Source organism: Emydura macquarii, unplaced genomic scaffold (assembly GCF_026122565.2).
Source record: "Emydura macquarii macquarii isolate MOO-44397 ecotype Brisbane River unplaced genomic scaffold, CSIRO-AGI_Emac_v2 contig_3240, whole genome shotgun sequence".
Taxonomy (NCBI): Eukaryota; Metazoa; Chordata; order Testudines; family Chelidae; genus Emydura; species Emydura macquarii.
In genome coordinates this window covers 2,730,820-2,750,834 of record NW_027133377.1, presented here as the reverse complement: position 1 = coordinate 2,750,834, position 20,015 = coordinate 2,730,820, and the positions used below count along the sequence as shown (strand labels likewise).

General features: G+C 36.3%; 1 protein-coding gene across 1 annotated transcript in view; it reads right to left on the bottom strand.

Moving 5' to 3' along the window:
• Positions 1-19,731, bottom strand: part of CSTF3 (cleavage stimulation factor subunit 3) — a 77,056-nt gene extending 57,325 nt beyond the window's left edge. Inside the window, exons 1-3 of the mRNA XM_067532102.1 lie at positions 19,531-19,731; positions 8,183-8,284; positions 7,954-8,049 (exon numbers count right to left, since the gene is read on the bottom strand). Of these exons, the coding sequence (XP_067388203.1) occupies positions 7,954-8,049; positions 8,183-8,284; positions 19,531-19,560 (228 nt within the window). The 5' untranslated portion in view covers positions 19,561-19,731. The remainder of the gene's footprint in view (positions 1-7,953; positions 8,050-8,182; positions 8,285-19,530) is intronic.
• Positions 19,732-20,015: the final 284 nt, after the last annotated feature.

Sequence of the window (20,015 nt, the reverse complement as noted above, 5' to 3'; positions counted from 1 at the left end):
AGAGGAACTACAAAACTAGTTAGCAGTATGAAGTCTCTTGACTTAAACCTAACAAATTAATCCTCCACCCTAAACTCAGATATATGGAAAATACTTTAAGATACATATTACAACAGATGAATGGGTGCCAAAGTCCCAGACTGTCTTTTATTATTAATTTTGTACAAATAAGGGTTTAAGTGAGAACCTTATTTAACTGCATTTTGTAACTGAAGTTACTCCCCACCCCAATGAATAGAATTTTTTTTAAGTGAAGCAAAATCTAATAAACTAGATTTCCACTTTAAACTGTTCCTGTTTTCCATTTGATGAGCTAATAGGAGATATGAGGGAACTGATGGGAGACTGAATTGCACCTAATTCGGAAGTTCATTGCATGAATATATATTGCTTATTTAAGCTTCTTGGAACCAAAGTCAAATGGGAAGTAAATAAAATGCAGATGTTCAACCAGTTATGACACTGAGCACTTAAGACTATGTGTAATTTAGAGGATCAGTTTTGGACTATTCACAATAAAACTGTCAGCCTAATGCAGATGGCTTGCATATGCTCTAATATAAACGTTTTTTGACAATACACTTGACCAAACAAATTTCTGATGGCACAAGCAACTGTATTGCACTCAAAGTGTGCCCGTTCTTACAAAAGTTAGCTAATTTGATCAGAGACAAATAAAAGCACTAAGGTCCCAATCTAATTGCCATAATGTAAATATTTACTACTAACAGATTGAGATAAGATCACTGCATTTTACAAGAAATGTACAAAATATATCAGCTGGTTCATAAATACAAACTATGTTGACACACAAAGATGTGTAAATGTTTATGTACAAACAGAAAGCAAACATGTTCACTGCACACATACATTGCCATCTTCTCATGTAGGAGTTGCCTATACATATATTCAAAGTCTGTCAAACATTAAATTATCATCTCATAACAGTATAATAAAATATATATATTTTTAATCAACTCTCTGACACTTCACTACAAACGTTTTACAAGCTCACTGTCACTGGACATGGGACATCATGTGGCACTAAGAGTGGAGAAGCCTGTAGTAGTTAGGAAAAAGATTCCGATGTACAATTTTAAACAAACACTATTCATATCCAACAATGAATCCCATAACTAAATAGAGTAAATCACATGACTGGTCACATGATTGATACAGAGAGGTCACTATGTTCCCTTCAACATGTAAAATTCATTCTGCAAAAGGATTTGAGATTTAAGAAAACATGCACTATTCTAGTGTACAATGGGGCTATTATCTACATACATTTGACAGGTGTGCCAAAAAATAATGACAGTAAGTTTTTGAAGTAGTCCAAGGAGTAGGGATAGATATTTGACCACCTGACAATTGGAGTGAGGTAAAAAAATGAGGAAGACAAGGTAAGAAGAAAGCTGGCTATAGTGGCCCTTTCATTCCAGGTTCAAGTGACCCAGCCATAAACACTGCAGGGCAGAGAAAGTTCTATATTGTACTGTAAGTCTCTTGCAAATTGGAAAGAGGCCTAACTTCTGCCTAACTACAGGAAAGAAAATTCAGTAATAGTACTAGCCCATTATCATAGCAAAAAAAGCAATGGCTGAAGTTTTAATTGTCTACATAAATTCTGTAAGTGGGTCTTACAAAATTTTTGAAAATTGTACCCAGTAAGGAAAGTGAAATGCTTGTGTTTTTCCTATGAAAATCAGAATAGAAAGATGAAGCTAATGGAGGCCCAAGGTTTCTACTGTAGTATGTTTGATGCTCTCTAATTAATCTAAAATGTAGATATCTTTAGGAACAGTGTTCAGGTAGCCAACTTTTATAAAGTGAACGTTTCCACTGCCACATCAAGTGGAAAGAATAGTGTTAAGACAGAATAGTGAACAGCCCATTTGTTCATGCGAAAATGGCAACATACTACAAAAGAGTGATATTCTTGGATCATATTTTGCCCTTTCACCATTAATATTAGAAATCATGTCTAGCACCCCCTTTATTATTTATTAAAATTAGTTAAATGAACAGTTATGTATTAATTGATATTTACAGAAGCCAGAAAAATATTCAAAATCTTCCACTTCAGTATTGTAGATCTATTTTAAGTCAGAAAAATCTTAATCAGTTGTGGTTGTGTGGAAAAGTATCTGATATTACACAACTCAAAACATGCTCTGTTCACTTTATAAATTGTGCATCCCTATATTTACATATTGGGCAAAAGGAACAGGAGACAGACAAATTGTATTGCTTTCTAGTATAAGTTTACAATAATCACACAGACAGAACAACATTTATTAACAAGGAACAAGTCCATAAGAATAAGAAAAGATCATAAGTAGTACAGTTGTAAAGAGATTAAAAGCTTAGGACAGAAGTTTCCAAGGCTTAGGATGTGCAGAAATTCTGTAAAACATTTTTTCAGGAGCAAAAGTTTACCATGCAAAACGCTTATGTAACTGGAGCAGCAAGTTTTATATAGGTATAGTTTTCATTAAAATTACTATAAGATGGTTTACATAAATTTAGCAAACAGTCGTTATTTCTAATTCAGTTAAGATGTTACCAGTAAAGTTATATCAGCAGTGGTGAAGTCTACTTTGACTTTAGGTCACACCAGCTTCATCCTGACAGAAATCAATTCCATTTTCCAAACAGAACACTAATTTTGAAAATATATATTCACAATTTCCTTCTCCACCCCCCAAATCAAAGTATTAGAAGTAAGAAAATACTGTCAAGCAGAAAAACACATTTTAAACAAAACCAATCATTTTTCTAAATGATTTTATTAAAGTTACATTTTTTCATGTACAAATATGTTGAAATGATACATTCTGGCTAACATTCACACCAATTTGAATTACACGAGTTAAAGATACTCATGTATATGTTTATGTTGAAATGCAAACCCACCAATCACAGCCTCTCATTATACAGTTCAAGTCCTATTCCTTCTCTCACCTTCCCATAAAAAGAATTATTGTACTACATCTCTTGCTATTAAACGACATTTAAATTAAACTACGTTCATATGAAAATTAAAAATATTTCTATTCTATTTATCTAATTGTTTTCTTTAGTGCAAGCATTACACACAAGTTAAACTGAGAAATGTGTAACAGTGAAAATACATATCAACAGCTGAAATACCTACAAACACATGGACTATCTTTGCATTTATTACAGTTTCTGGGGTTTTTTAGGTGTTTGTCAGAACTGTATTGTGGTGGTGATTTTTAAATATCTTGTTATAGCAAACTTTTTTAACCCTCCCAACAGCAGAATGCCTGAACAAGGAAATACTGCAATAAGCCCATGCAAGAATGAAATTAGCGTGGTGTAAGCTTGCCTAGAGCATCCAAGACTACAGCAAGGGATTCTAAAATCTTTCAGAAATGTAATTTCAAATTTCAGGATTAGAATTAGAGTAATACTCCTGCTCAAGTATATTTGTAAGTATAGATTGTTGTTTATAACAAATTGATTCAAAGGATTTTCTATTGATCCATTTTTCCATAGGAAACTAGGAATGCACTGAAAATTCCTGAAAATTAAGAAGGTAACTAAAAGTTTCATACAGGTGTTCATTGCTGTACAGTTGAAACATTTAGGATAGTGCCAACCATGTAAATTCTTCAAGTGTATAAGAAAGATAATTAATCTAAACTAATTATAAAAATAAACATCTAAAAATAAATAGGTCATCTAGCAGTCTGGATCAAAATCAGAGATCAAGGATATATATTATGAATCTGGTTTCATGGGCTCACATGGTGTAATTCATCAGAATATACATATTTTGTACATCTATAGCACCTTGTAGCCAAGGATCCTAAAGCACTTATAAACAAGCCTCACAACAACCCTGTGAGGTAGGTAAGTAGTATTCCCAATTTACTGGCAGGAAACAGTTTAAATAACTTACCCAAGATGACAACCAAGTAGGCAGAGCAGGAATAGAATCCAGATCACTGAACTATTAATTCAGCTTTTATAGAATACGTGGATGTTTGAAACTTGTAAAGTGCTCCCTTAAAACTATAAAACAGAGGCATGTGGATTTATGCAAGCAAGTTGTGGAAGTGGCCTTTTTATTGGAAAAAGGCATCAAGGGGATACCGACTATTTTAATGTTAATCAACTGAGAAAAAAAAAAAGACACGTCACTAGAATGACTCATCACTGTGCCATATAAATAATTCTCAAAAAACAGGTTGTAGAGGATAGCCTACATAAAATCCCGAACGGTCGCAGATTGTAAGTGGTTCAACACTGCAGCCTGATAAAGTGTTTCTGGAGACAGAGTTATTTCTTCCACTGCTAATAACTGCCCCCTGCAGTGCCCCACCCCACCATTTCTTCAAAATCAGGCTGTTTTCATTGCTGCAGGCTTATATTTTTGTGTAGTAATAGTTTTGCCTGAAGGGTGTCAGAGAGGAAGTGTATTCAATTCAGATTAAGTACAAATCTATATTTAGATTCAATCACACATTACAAAGTCAGTAGTTTTCATAAGAAACCTGGAGTATCCAAAGCAGTGTACAGCATGCCAAAAAATGTTATTGTAAAGTATCCAATTTACTGCAGCACACTTATTTTCAAATTTGTTGGCAATAAATGTTATAGGTAAGTGATGAAAACTGCTTTATATAATATGCTACTGTAGTCCACCAGAGAACAGACACATACTGGAAGAGTAAAAAGACGACAGATGCAGAAATATGTAATTCTGAAGTTAACAATAGAGGTAAATATTTTAGTAGGGTTTATGTCTCTCAGAAAATCGTAAGATAGTTAGAAAAAAATGAAGCAAGGGAGAAAAGCATTTAGCCATCACAGGCTAAAACATCAATGTTGAATACTAATTTGAATTGCTTTCTCCTGAAAGAAATAAAAAGTGACTCAAAAAAGGTCAATTCCTGAAATCAGCTAAAGTGAGATTTAAAAATTCCTAATACTTAAGACACTTGAATTTATATAAAGCTATTCCACATTAAATACTAACAGAACCCAGAGGGTGTAATCTTCACCCTAACTTATTTCCAGTAAACAAAACGAAACAAAACACTTTGGTTTCTAAGTTTTTTCCTGTCATTCTGTCAAACTCTGAAGAGAAAGATTTTCACTACCATTAAAGGTGAGAAAACAAGAGAAACAATTGTTTGTTATCCTTTTTGCTTCTCTGTGATGTAACTATGAAAACTGTTTTTCTTTGAGAGGAAAAGATGTGTGTGTGTTTTTACATTAGAAATTCAGGTCTGGTCTTTCAGAAAAAGTGTAGACTATGGATGACTGAAGTAGTAGTAGGTTTAGGATTTAAAATACCATGGGAATGAAGCTTATTGAGAACAACTCGATAAAAATTCAACATGACCACCTCTTCTGTTCAGAGCTGTCAAAACTCCCTATACACATTTCTGGATCATCCAAGAAAAGCCTTCACCAAGGTAAGCTAACTAAATTTGATATTTCTGGTATGTCTAAAGTAATAAACAAGCAGAAAGGGCTTTAGGTAAACCCTTTCAGGGTTTCCTTTGCACAACATAAAGCAACAATAAAAGAAACCACAAATCAATTCTTCTAGCCCATATCTCAGGTCACCTTTAAATGAGTTTGTATGAATTAACTTAGGTTCAACTACGTTGTTCGAAGAATGTTTATTTCTGACATTACTCTGAAGAGGGGTCTCCTCATAGCATATAGGATGAATTTTAAAGCAACATTTTGACAGTATTGACAAGTAATCCAATGTGTATGTTCATTCTTTTCAATGAAGTCAGAAGGGAATAGAAAAAAAGAATCAAATTCACTTCTTACACTGAAGTCTACATGTTACCAGACAGAATTGTAAAGGCAGAAACAAACAACAGAAGTTTTCTGCTTATACTACTAACTATATAGGTTACTACAGAGAAAGTTACTAGAAGAGAAACTAGTTCAAATTTAAAAATCAAAACTGATTTAAAAACAATTAACCTTGGTTTAAGAGAAATCAAGCTTAAAATGTAACATGCTCAAAACAGCTGTCAAAAACACTAAACCACATTTGTTTTTCGTCATCATTTTGAAAGATTTAATTCTATCCTCCATTTATTCTACAGGCCAAGTGTAATTAAACCCTCTATATTCATGGATATAGCTAACTCAATGCTGACTCATTCTTTCCCACGTTATTATACAGTATGTTACTGAAATACCACCTGAGAATAGGGTGACCCGATGTCCTGATTTTATAGGGACAGTCCAAATATTCAGGGCTTTTTCTTATATAGGCATTTATTACTCCCTATCCCCCCTGTCCTGATTTTTCACACCTGTTATTCTGGTCACCCTATTTGAGGGGTAGTTGTATCCTCAACTGTTTAAGCTTCAACAGCATTTGTGCTTGCAACTACTACTAACTTTTTCATTAGTTGAAAGGTATGACATTAAATAAATGACAAAGAACAGTACACCTGACAGGCCATTTCCGCAGAAGATCCAATACAGAAGTGGCTTGAGGCGTCTTACTTTCACATACAAGAATGGCTCTTGGTGAAAGAGCAGAAAAAGCAGCACAGGTCTTAGAGAAAGTCTCATTCATCTCTTAACTCAGGAGCATCTCCAGTGAACAACAGTTCTAAGTAGTTACTAATGATCCCACAGAAAGAGTTTTGATGAAGTCCTGAGGCTAAGATCTATGTCCCACAACTTAAATCTGCATGGTTGCAGGAGGCAGATGCACTTGGTAGTAGCGTAGTAGCAAGATCTAACCTTAAGATTGGGTAAGAGATACAGTCATGTGTGGGTATTAGAGAACACACACCCCAACATCCTAACAACTGACATTTCATTAATGTCTATATTTTATGGGAAATGAAACAGTGCCAATTACAGGATATGTAAATAGAGTGAATATTTTAATTTATGTTGCACATTTTACACTTAACTATAAGCAGTAATTCAAGTACAATATGCAGGGTTTTCAGTTACAACAGACTTCCTACTTTTACTGGATTACCTTTAAAACTTATCTAGTGCCAGAAATAATTTGGACACAATTTATATGATATAATAAGGATTAAGCAATGTGTTTGCCACTCAGATTCCTACTCACCAATTTCCAGACATTTATTTATTTAGAGATTAATCTAGCTCATTTATCATCTCAGGAACAGAATCCCCCGCATTTGAGGAGTTTAACTAATAGAAGAATGTCTATATTTATCAAATGTATAGTTTAAGAGATGCCAGTGAAAAGCATGTGTACCAGGATAAACTATCAATTAGCTACAGAAAGTTAAAAAAAAAATCAAAATACCCATACAAATAATGTCATGGCATGTCATGAAATAAAAACTGTTTAGATTGGTCTATGGGCTTAGCCAACTGGAACAAAAAAGAGCTACTGTTTATACATATAAAAATAGTTACGTAAATTTGTTGGACTTCTGATGGGTTAGTCAATATTTATGCTTAAAATTATTCATTTTCAAGACATTTCACATAAGAAATTATTTCCTTCCCCCACCCTCCCTGGCAAAGACTATTTCAGTGACACTCAAAATATCCTAGGAAGCAAAAATATTAAAGATTCAAACGTTCATAGAAAGTAATTCAAATTAGTATGTACATAAGAACAAAAAATGAGCTCTAAATAAACGACACAGGAGGCAATAAATTGACACGACAAGTAAATAAAAGGCTAAAGCACTCCAATACCATTGAAACTGTTTTAATGTTGTTGCAATTCCATAATGCAACAATCATCAGCTCATAAAAAGACCCAAATACTTTAGAATTCATTTTAATTACTCTTTTGCACCTATTTTACAAAATAAAGGCAAGATATGTTTAAAATCCTCCTTTACCCGGATTTGTTTGTGTGCTTAACTTCAGTTATGTTTATCATAGAGTATAAACTTAACTTCCTATTAAGTGTTATATAAGAAAGAATGTTAAAATATTAACCTCTGCTTCAATGTACAGTTTCCAGAATCTGCCAGAACTGGGGAACTGGGCAACAAGGCGTTCATAGGTCTTCCGTGCTTTGTCTATAGGTTGATTCTAAAAAATTGAAAACCAACAAACAGCATTTACAATATTATGATTTATGTAAATGTTTATATTGACTTTACTCCAGAACCAAATAGTGTGAGTGGACCCATAGATAAGGAAATGTAATCCTATGTCACTAAACCTGTGCCTCTCGAATGAGAATGCTCCAAGCGTCAAGGTCATATGGATTCTCTTCTAATTTCTTTTCAGCCTTCTTTACTTTTTCTGGGACATATTCAGCAGCCTAGAAAAAACAAAGCAGAGGCGTAAGAGTCTATAAGCAGCATCTGAGGAGTCCAATACTAACTATAGAATAAGCTTAACCTCTTTCAAAAACATAGCATTTCACACCTCGGTATTTCTCATCTCCGCTGTTATACAACTGAAGTAAAATGAATATTTTAATGTGAAGCAAGTTTTCCTACAACATTAAAATGTATTTCCCAACTGCAAACACTCAAAATTTGATAGCTCACTGCCCAAACTAGAATAAATAAGTTAGAGAAATAGTCACATGATAGTTTAAGTCCAAAAGAATCACATTTTAGTATGTAAGCTTGCTAACAGATGTTCCGTATTTGTAATTTTATTTAGAGGATTTATTATGGTTCTTAAAATGCAAAACAACATGAACTTGAAGTTTAATTATTTTTATGAAAAATCGTAAGAGCCAAAAAATACAGTTAATTAAGTTAGGCTTGCAAAAAAATACACGGTCATACTGCACATCCTGCAATTTTCCTCTTAGCAAGTTCAGGGAGAAATTTTCATATGGTTCTACCTAAGTCAAAACCCTTGAATAAACCAACTTCTGTGAGGACCATGGTTATGTTAAACTACAAGCTCAGCTCATTTTGAAGCAGCTATGTTCAAACAAGTCTGTTTAGAAGTTTTCTTTAAACAGTAGCTAAGGTTCTCACCATCACCCCTCTCCAATAACTCAAAATAAGTGAGTGAATCACTTCACACTTTCCAAAACAATTCTCTTTCAGTCAAAAACAAAACATGAAAACTTTCAGCATAAGCATTGGCTGTTTCACTAAATTATGTCTGTGAAAAATAGGGATTATGATAAACAATTTTTCAACCATAACTATTACTAAAAATTTGGTGTTTTGTAGTATCTCTTTTCAAAATATAACTCTAACTACAGATTTTACAGCCTCAAGTATACCACACTAGTATATGTAAGTACTTGGCAATGGTTAGAGTGCTTAGAGTTGTACCATTAGACAATAGCTCTAGAAAAAATTGGAAGAACCAATGAAGATTTCCATTCTGAAGTTTATTTGGCATTAGATGGTTTTTAAAAAACCACAGACCTGCAGAGTTTAGGATTACAATAAAAGGAAGACAGGCAGCAGATGCAAGACTTGGTTATGGAAGAACAGCAGTTAATAGCACTTTGTACCAATCGTTCACACTTACTAAAGCAGGAGATGACAAAGCAGCTAAGAAGAACAACAAATACTGACAATACATTGAACACAAAATGTCATTTTAGTGCAACTCAGCTAACATCCATCCCTATCACAGGGAAATGTGCTCCATGGGAGTGTGATTTCTAAAACACAACCATGTACCACATTAGCTGGTCTGTGCAGACTGTGCTGGTGTGCTCCAAAGGTTCCTTAGTGCATTTTAACGTAGAACTGCTTCAAATGGCACTAAGTAAAAGCAGACCAACTGGGTCTGCATGAACCAACGAATGCACAACATGTTAGTGTGCTTAAGAAATCATACCCCCTTAAGAGGGCATGCATTATCCCACCAAGGCCCCATTATTCCAAGAATATAAATCCAGTGAAATAATGGATTCACTTGGAAGACCATATTCACAGGCCTGGAAAGGAACAAGAACTACTGTAAGGATAATTTGAACAAGATTTTAAAAGCCTCAGTGAAATGCAGCCAAATCCTCAAAAAAGTTACATTAAAAATGCAAGAACAAAACACACTTAATATGTGCAACATAGCTGAGTTAATGCTAGTAGAGGAACCTTAGCTTTTTATTTTCTTTTTTTTTTTTACTGTGCATTTCATACATATATTAAAGTTCCTGGCACCACCTGACAGCTTCAAAAAGATGTATTTTAGAATGGTTCTATTATTCATTCAGTGCTACCAAGTTTTATAATGCCACTTATATACTAATAATACATAATGCCTGACTTCTCTAAATGTATGAGCAAAATCTGATTTTCAATAAAACTGTGACATACTCATTAGTACCAAAAACGAACAAAGAACAGGTCAAGGAAGACACATACTGACACCAGGAAAAAGGTGAGGAGGGAAGGAGTAGTAGAGAAGAGGGAAGTCTGTGGGAGATATTCTTCCAGTCCTGGTAGACACTAAGAACTGCAACCTCTACATTCAGATTTTTAACATGGGTCTTTCCCAACATTAACATTTCCTCCAAATTCACAGCAATTCATTCTGGGATACAAACACCATGAGAAAAAAAGAGCAGAACTGAAACGTACATAAAATGGCTAGTGTCATACCCATTTTAGTTGTTAGTTTTTAAAAATTATTTGACTTCTGGTGATAGCAAACGATGCAAGTTTATAAATCTAATTTGTCCCTACTCTTTCAAAGTTACATTATTGTGTATTAATTAGGAGTTATAATACAAGTTCCTATGAAAAGTCACTACTTATTAATTAACTTACTTTGTGCTTTAAATTTAAAAGTTTAGTTTTACAGAACTTCCAAATGGATTCCTTTTGGGAAACTATTATAAAAAGTTTGTTTCTTGTATTTGAAATTTACAATGAAGTCACAAACTTCACCAAAATTAGTTTGCAGACACCACCAAGACAAACACAAAAGTTATGAAAGGACATGATTGGAATACAATTCATTGCAAGAATTCTACATTTGACACGCTCAGGTTATAAAAGAAAATTATGCAACACACTTGGAGATGGACGTTTCTGAAGCTATTACTTCAGAATATTTACAATATTATCACCAAACAAAACATATCCCAAAATTGCAGTTCAGATTATTCAATAAAATGAAGTCAATTTAGGCTCTAGTAACTGTTTAAGGTATTTTACATAACAATTTTTCTCCTGGTAAGTATTGTTTGCTTAGATGACACTATTGTTAGCTTAAAACAAGTAAAATTTGTTAGTCTGACTACGCTATACAAGCAAGACGACAATGTGCTATTCTATGAAGATTTAGTCTCTATAAACCCATCTGTGGAGAAACAGGGCCCTTTTCAGGCTGGGGGATGGGCTGTATTACAGATGCACAGTCCTAATAATGATCCAGTAGATGTACGTAACTCATAGCATGGGGCAGGACTGCTGAGAAATTTGGGGTAAGAAAAAAAATGACAAGCTTTATTGTTCTCCTGATGTTTTCAAAAATTAATATCAAGTTAATCCGACCTCTCAAAATGGCAAAAATTCATTCAAAGCAGTAGCTGCTTCATTGTAGCTCCGCATGTAGCTACAGCAGGCAACAAAGAAGGAAATTTGTAATTTTAAGACCCTGTCCATATTACAATTTTAAAATTAAGTTATGATTTAAAAGTAAATACTCTTCAATTAGTTCCCATTCAGAAATAAACCTAAATCTCTACTTTGTCAGCAACATTTCTAAATATATTTTGACCAAGGGAGCTCTTAAATTGAAATCTATTTCTTATTAGAGACTGTGGCAGAGTGGAAATTGGAAGCACTAGTGCCACAAAAAATCCTTCCCCCAAGCAGAGACACTTTCCCTATTATCATTGTGTGGACTCAGTTGGAGCTCAGTCTGATGCTGTGTTCTAAAAATTGGAAATATGACACCAACACCAACTGTGAGAAACAAGCTGAGTCAGCAGTTCCCCCACAGAAAAGCATTCTGGGTAAAAGCAGTCCACTTCGGTGAGTAAAGAAAGTAGTAAATTAAAGACCATACATTAATCCTGCAAAACTCAAGTCCATGAATTGCTTTCTTTCTTTTTGTTCATTATACCAGCTCCCAATGCAAGTAAAGAGGTCCAAATGGTCACAGATTTACTTTATTTTTTATATCATTAGGTAAAGGTGATTAAAGAAATGTCAATTTAAAGACCACTAGATGTCTGAAAAATATGTATCCATTATTGTTAAACACCCTATGCATTACTACAGAATTAATTTAAAAATATGTTTAGTTTAACTGTGTGTTTGGCAGCACTTCTGTATAGTCATTTTCTCATGTATGGTCAACGAAGCCCCTACTCCACAAACAGTTAGGTATGTTTAACTTTATAAAAAAGTAATCCCACTTAAACATTGGAACTACTGAAGAGTAAAAAATTAACCATAAGCCTAACTGTTTGCAGTAAGAGTTTAAGTTAGTCAGTGCTTCTTTCACACAGCCAAAGGTGAGGGTTTGTTTTTTTTTAAAGCCACAAAAACTGATAGTTATAGATACACCTGTTTTAACTAATTTTAGTTTTTTCAGATGACTCAATTTGAAGTTGATGAGGACCCTTTCAAAAGATCACCTAACATGTTAACTTAAAATTGACTTCACCCCAAAACAGGGGTCAAATGCTCCACTAAGTATGGTTCTTGGGGGGCAAAACAAGACATATTTTAGGGCTGAAGTATTTTCTTTGGCAGGTCAAAGGAAAAATTCATTCATATTCATTTCTACATTGCCACTAAGAGCACATTCAACCGTTTGTTCTTCAATCTCCTGATCATATGGCATAGCGAATTCCATAGTGCGTAACAAGGTCTAAACCCAAACAACACATTCACATTTGAGCTCACTTTGAATTTGCTGAAAGGTGTTTGGCACTTTACACCTCCTCCTGTTAATATGATTTAAATATGGTTAAACTAACTCATGTGCACATCATCAGTTTAAACAGTCATTCACAACAGTGGATTTGAGCTTTTTAAAAAACCACTTAAGTAACTACTGTGAATAAGGCCAGGTCTACACTCAAGTCAAGTCAGCTCAGCTATGTCACTCAGGGATGTGAAAACTCTACACATATAAGCGACACAGTTAAGCTGAGCATCTAGTCCAACCCACTAATAGTGGAAGTTTGTTTGGACTCCACATTTTTTAAAGCTTTGCAGAAACCTAATTTTAAGGAAGCAAATGACGCTTACACCTCATCCCCCCTTGTGAAGCTATTCCACAGATCTTGGCATTTGGACCACCTTTTCTTATTTCTTCCCACTATACTTAGGGCTTATTGACAACAAATGTAATCAAACCAGGGCAATTTGTTATAGTTACACGTGGACTAGAAATAACTGTCTGCATAATGAGGCCAAAAACTTAAATAATCCATTGTTTTAGCCATACTGTAACCAAAACTCTGACTTATTATATATGTAGTGTTGACAAACCCTTAGTTATACTCCTTTATGCCATCCTAAATACTGTTCCTATGGTGTTTATCTTCCAAACACCTCTGCACTTCTACCTGATCTGCCTTCCAATCATTCTTAAAACTGCAAAGTTAAATTTTGTTTGCCATGTGATGTTACTCAAAACTAGACAGCTTTCTGTAATTTAACAGCTGCCATACATATTTAAGCTGCACGTAAGCTAAATAAGATTTTATTTAACACTGCCTAGAGAATCTGCAAATGGAAGAGACAATATAAGTGAAATAGATCAATCCCTGCTGTAGCACATTTACTAAGGTTCTTTCTTTCTGCGTCATAATCCTGACTGTATATTTGAAAGGGACCTAATTCTTTTAACAAAAAATGGTACAAAAATATCTCTGCGTGTCAGTGGAGCCAAAAGGTCACAATCATGATTTCTTAATAAGCTTTTCTATGTTTCTCAATGCCATTGTAGCTGAGCATCTCACATTCATTCTCAAAATAGGGAAGTAACTATGAAGCAAATAAAATGACTTGCCCAGGCTCAGACAGGAAATTTGTGCCTGAGCTGGGAACAGAACCCAGATCCTCAAGTCAATCAGTATCTGAACCTTAAGGCCAATTTTCCTCTGTGGGCTCCAATGTTCTAGGCTGTACAAATACACAGGAAGGAAGTCCCTCCCCAAAGAGTTTACAATTTGTTTTGGTTTTTTTTAAAGGCACAATAAGAGAGTGAAACAAAAGGATGAAAGGGGGGTGGCCATAGGAGTGTAACTGTAATAAGAATCACACAATAGGAGTCAGTTATGTAGCCTAACTATTGTACAACTTGGTAACATTTAAATTTAAAAAAATCCTTCCTAAATATCAGATGTACCCAACTGCCCATGAATTTAGTCATCATTAGTTGGCCGATTGCTTATAGATATCACAGCAGAAGAGGGTCTCAAGGAAGCGAAGGGAGAACAGGGTGGATTAAAAAAAGCATTGATTTTGTTTTTAAAGTCAAATTGGATTTAAATAAAAAAATCTGATTTTAAATAAGCTAAATAGGTTTATTTTTAAAAAGATAAATGTATTTAAAATTATATTTGAAATTATGACAACATATCCTAAGGCCTAAATTTACTATAATAATTTAAATTCAATAAATATGCAAGCCGTACATATTTGCTGCCAAAGTTTTAAGTCAAGTGAAATCACTAAACCATTGGAAGTCAGTGGCTAAGCACCTGGAATCAGAGTTTTTTGAAGTTCTAAACCAGTTTTTGACAGCAGCTGCTTCTTATGCAGGTACAGAGGGAATATTTTCTTCATTTTAGTTTATTCATCTAGTTCCAGTCAAAATTAAGAAACAGTTTGGGAGCTGAAAAACAGAAAAACTTGTTTTCCTCTTCATATCTATGAGTAAAGAGGATGAGATCTACTGGTTCTAAAATCTTGGTACCCAGAAGTAATCAATTAATTTCACTGACTACTGATACTTCCTGTCTAATAAATCAGTTAGTTTTAAATGCAACACATTTCGATAATTTTCTTCTTAGCCATCTAGCATTTAAGATAGTTTTATTTAACTAAAAATATTTAAAATTCTGTTTTTTGTGCATTTTTAAATTGAATTCCAGTTTCTATCCAAATGCGGCTTGACACATCATGGGCAAAATAATCTAGTAAAGAAGAAATGTGTCAGGCACCATTTTCTAACAAGAAAAGAATTAAACACCAGAATAAATATACGTTATGCTACATAACTGCCTAAATGTGTACAGATATAGTATATCCTCTTGGTTAGCAAAAAGTACCATGTGTATGTAAAGGCCATATTTAGTTGCAAAACATGTTTTAATGGTTACCAACCAATGAGAATCAGCCTTTCTTTAGGAAAAGAACTAAAAAGTACAAATACAAAACAAGACTAAAATCAATTATTTAAATCAATGTTTCCTACTTGATGATTGAAATCATGATGAAAATAATCGACTCTTGGGTAGAGGCTTTATAGATTAGCTTAGTGAGTGTGTTGCTTGTGTAAAGGCAGTGTGGAAGGAAGAGATATTTGTGGGAAAAGTGCACAATGGATGTTTCAAGGCTAGCACTATTGACAAAACAGGCAAGGACAGAAGGCAAAAGATAAGCACAGAAGGACAGTTACGCAGTGGTTTGACAGTGATAAAAAAGGGGGAAATGGGGCGTTAATGTAAAGGTGAAGGAGAGAAGAATGCAGGTGAAATGATCAGGTCTTCAGGCAAACGTGACTTTTGGTACTTGCATTTTGTATGAAATAGATGGAAATAATATAGGTCAGGCAGACTAGAGTTGCAGTAATCAACTGAATACCTGGATTAGAGCTTCTACTGTCCAGACAAATGGGAAGAGTCAGATCTTAGGGATGTGGAGGAAAAAAGCAAGAGGATTTAAACATAGGCTGGATGTGTAAGGCAAGCTGTAGGAAGAATTCAGAGATGACCTCAAGTTGAGCAGCCTGAGTGACATGAAAACTGACAAAAGAATGAACAGATCAGGCCAAACCTTGTGGGGAAAAATAAGGAGCTCTCTGGTGGACAATGCAGTATTCAGTCCTTAGACCCACTACAGACTTTCGGCTACAAATGGGCTTGGACAGATAGATGGGGATTCCGGTGGTGTAGCCAGCTGCTCAGCCATCAGTATTGGGGTGCAACTAGAGGCAGAATTGGAGTGCATGCATTCCAGCAATCCCAAGCTGATAGATCGCCTTCAGAGGTATCTAAAGCTAGGGCATAGTTTAAAGCAGTACTGAGGCTGCTCCATGCTATCCTGAGGTGGGAGAAGGAGTGACTTCGCACCTAGACATCCCCCAAATCAGAGAGTTGTAACACCTTCTTTGTTGCACTCAATGGAGACTGGGTGCAGCAGAGGATATTGACCCCACTAAGTTTATGTTGGAAGTGAGACATCTAGGAGAGGGAAAAAGGAGGGCATACCCTGACAAGAGTCACTGAAAAAATCAAAGTGGTTGGAAAATAAGGCAAGGACAGTATCACTGAAGCCCAAGGAGTTAAAAAAAAACAGAGGTGTAACTTTATCAACAGAACCAAAGAAGTCAAGGAGAATGAAACAGAGAGACCTTGAGATTTGGCCAGAAAGAGGTTAGTAAAAGTAGTTTCAGAGAAGTGGAATGGAGGGAGTTGGAGGATTTATTTAATCAGATTATCCCTTGTGGTTTCATTTTTACCTTGAAAAACCTTTGAATATTAAAGTGTATTCTGTTATCATTGAAATGGGAATCACAGACATTTTACATTGATCAAACGGAATCTAATTACACTTCCATCCTGGTAAAGTCTTTACCAACTGCCCAGTCCCATATTTTCAGAAAATGAGAATACTAGTACCCAGATAGCGTACTATTCTTAAGAGGAATTTCTAAATCTCATTCTGTTATAGATATTTGAGTTGTGGTTAAAATTTTCAAAAGCATCAAAGAGATTTGGACATCTAAGTCACTTAGGTGACTGGAAATTATACCCAGCACATTGAAGAAGCTGTGCCCTGATCCTCTGATTAGATCCACGCAATCAAAACCTTGTGTCTGCACAGAGACCGACTGAAGTAAATGGGGCTCTGTCCAGATAATTGGGTTGGGAGTTCACTAGCATGAAGAGAGTTAAAGGATCATGGGTTCAGTAAGAAGCTGAGTTAGGGCAGTGAGGAAAACATTAGCAACCTTTAATATAAACCATACAAGCTTCAAAACCTTAAGTGCTATTACATGCTTTAGACAGGCTATAAAGAACTCTCAAACTGCATGTGCATAAGGGCCTGATCTCTGAGGTGTTCAACATCTTCAACTCTCACTGGAAACAGCATACCCTTGTCTACATTAGATAATTTAAAAAGTAATTAAGTGATACCAGTGATAGAACTGCTGGGAGATCTAATGTTGGCAACATTCCAGTGGGATCCAGCATTTTTGCTATCACATAAATTAATCTTGCTAGCAGTAGCTGTCCCAGTAGTAGGTAGCTCATAAAAAAATTCTCCCTACATTTCCATACTGGAAACAGTGTCTTAGTTGAGGGTGCCCTTCAGGACTTGGCCCTAAAGTGCTAAATGGAAGTATTTTCCCCCTTTATATAAAATTTACTCACATTTAAACATTACTAAAATTGATAACCTCACCACTACCTTCCACTTTCATGCTGCACATCCATGAACTATGAGTTTTGAAATTCCTTGACTATGGAAATCCTCAAGGAATATTTTAGAATGGTTTTACCATTACTGTGGACAGAACACAATTTTTTTTTAACTTTCCATTTACAGTTTTCTAGTAATCTTTGTAGTGATAAAAGTAGTATACTATTAAGTCACTGCCCAGTAATATATCTTGTTTAAATTTCCATGAAACTGCTCTAAAAGTTATTTCCAAGAGGCAACACTTCATTAAGCAACTTTAAAATTCCCAAAGGATTACCAGTACAATTCCATTCAGTGTTTAAAGAGAAACACTGAGATTTTCCTATGTTATGTAATTCTGATATAAATATTTTATAATATATAAGTATGGAAGCATTAGCATTCCTGCTGTAGTGAATTTTACTTCTTGGCAGCCATCTTCTTTGTAAACAGAGTAACTGTAATTAAGAAACTTTCCTTATTGGTTTTAATAGGAAAAGCCCTACAATTTGAAAAACTTATTAGATCAATTTTGCTATGTATTTTTGTGAAGTCTATTTTAATTAGCTTGTTTTAGTTTACTTTACAGGCAGAAAGATCTGAGGGCTTTACATTAAGATAAATAATGGGGTCCCCCATCCATTTTTACCAAAGAACCGGTGTTCCTATGAAGTGTCTCCCCATAACCTAGACACTCACTTCCCCCATCTCTAGGGCCTGAGGCAAAAAGTGGGCGTGATAAAGCTGACTTGCAGGGCAACTTCTCTTAATTCACACCTCCCATAAAAAATAAGTTCACTAAGTAGAGAAGAGCAGAACCATCAACTTGTTTAAGTACTTATGTGGTCTCCATCACCTCTGAATTTGCTTCCATCACTCCTTCCTGCTTCAGAAACTTTGGATTTTCCCTCAAAGTGAGTGTGGACTTAAAATATAACTCTGACTAGCAGAGCAGCCTCTTCAACACTCATAAGGAGAAAGAAAGAGTGCTGGAAACTAAAGAAAGCATTTCATAGTAACACCAGTTCTAAGGGGATGATGCACAACACCAGATTGTATCTGCCTATAAAATAAAAACAACAAGTTAATGAAAAGTTATTTACCCATAACAGCATTTTAAACACACAATAAAGCTGATGTAAAGGTAATCAAGATGAAGTATATGCCTCACAAAAAGCAATGGGGAAGTGATCTCCTCAATTACAAACTGACGAGGGACAACAATCTCCCTCAAACAAGCACATTTTAATATTTTTATTCTTAAATGTGTTTTATTAAAAACATTTTACAGTAGATTAGTCACTTTTAAATTTCAGAAGAGTAGAATTTGTTTAAAGGGGCACAATCCCTTAGTGTAAGCCCAAAACTTAAATTTATTTTACAAAAGCAAATAAAATATTTAATGGGGTTTCAACTGTCTTCTGGAGTCTGAAATGGAAATATTACTGTGCATGTCATCCAGATGGAATGGAAACCGATTACACTTCCCATTGCCCATGGTGAAGCGAAAGAAAACGTTCTTGCCTGCATGGATGGGGAAATTGGATTTTTAAAACTTCCTCCGTTGAACCAGTCTCGGAGGCCAGCACCTACCATGAGCACATCGAAGGCGTCTCCCAGTTGTCTTTTGTTAAATCTGGAAGTCTGAGGTTTCCTACAATGCGTGTTAGGGGGAGGGCGGGGACCCATTTTTTGACTGTGCCACCAACCTAAGACCCTGCAGGCAGGTGATCAGGGGAGTCTCAAGGGCTAGAGGCCTGTGTTCCCCGCCTGCGCTATGCGCCTCCCACCCACCCCAGCCCGCCGCCACCTCCCGCGCACACGCCCAGCGGAGCCCTGCGGCTAGGCCGCCCCTCCCCCAGCCAGAGACCAGGGGCTCGGCCAAACCGCTCACCCGAGGCCCATGCGGGTACCCCCTTGGCCGTCGCCCCACCGCGCTGCCCACCCTAGGCCGCTGCCCTAGGGGACCAGCCTCCTAGCTCCCGCTCACCTGGTCGCCAGCGACTCCCTCTCCGGACATGGCGGGTTAAAACAGGGCCGAGCAGCGGCCCCCTGAGACAGATAAAAACCCTTTAAAAAGCGACCAGCGCTGCGGCGGCTCCCGGGGCCCCGCCAGCCACCACCTCAGCCGCCGCCGCTTCCAGCAGCGACCCAGGGTCCAGAGAACAAAATGGCCTCCCGGCCGCCCCCGATTCTTTCACGGGGAAAGGGGAGGAGCGGAACCGCGCGGGGGCTGCCGGGAGGAAGAATCAGACCGGAGCAGAGCTGCGCGGGGGCTGCTGGGAGCGGTGACGCTATAGGGGCGCGCGCTGCCCCGTAACTACCAGAGACAGAGAGAGCAGCGTGACAGGCGCACCCTCCTCTGACCTCAGCACGCTGCAGCGAGGCGGAAGTGATTGATGCCTGGGTTAGTCTATGGAACGAGGCTGCCGTGGGCGGGTCGAAGGGAGCATCTCGCCCTTTCCTGCCCCCTAG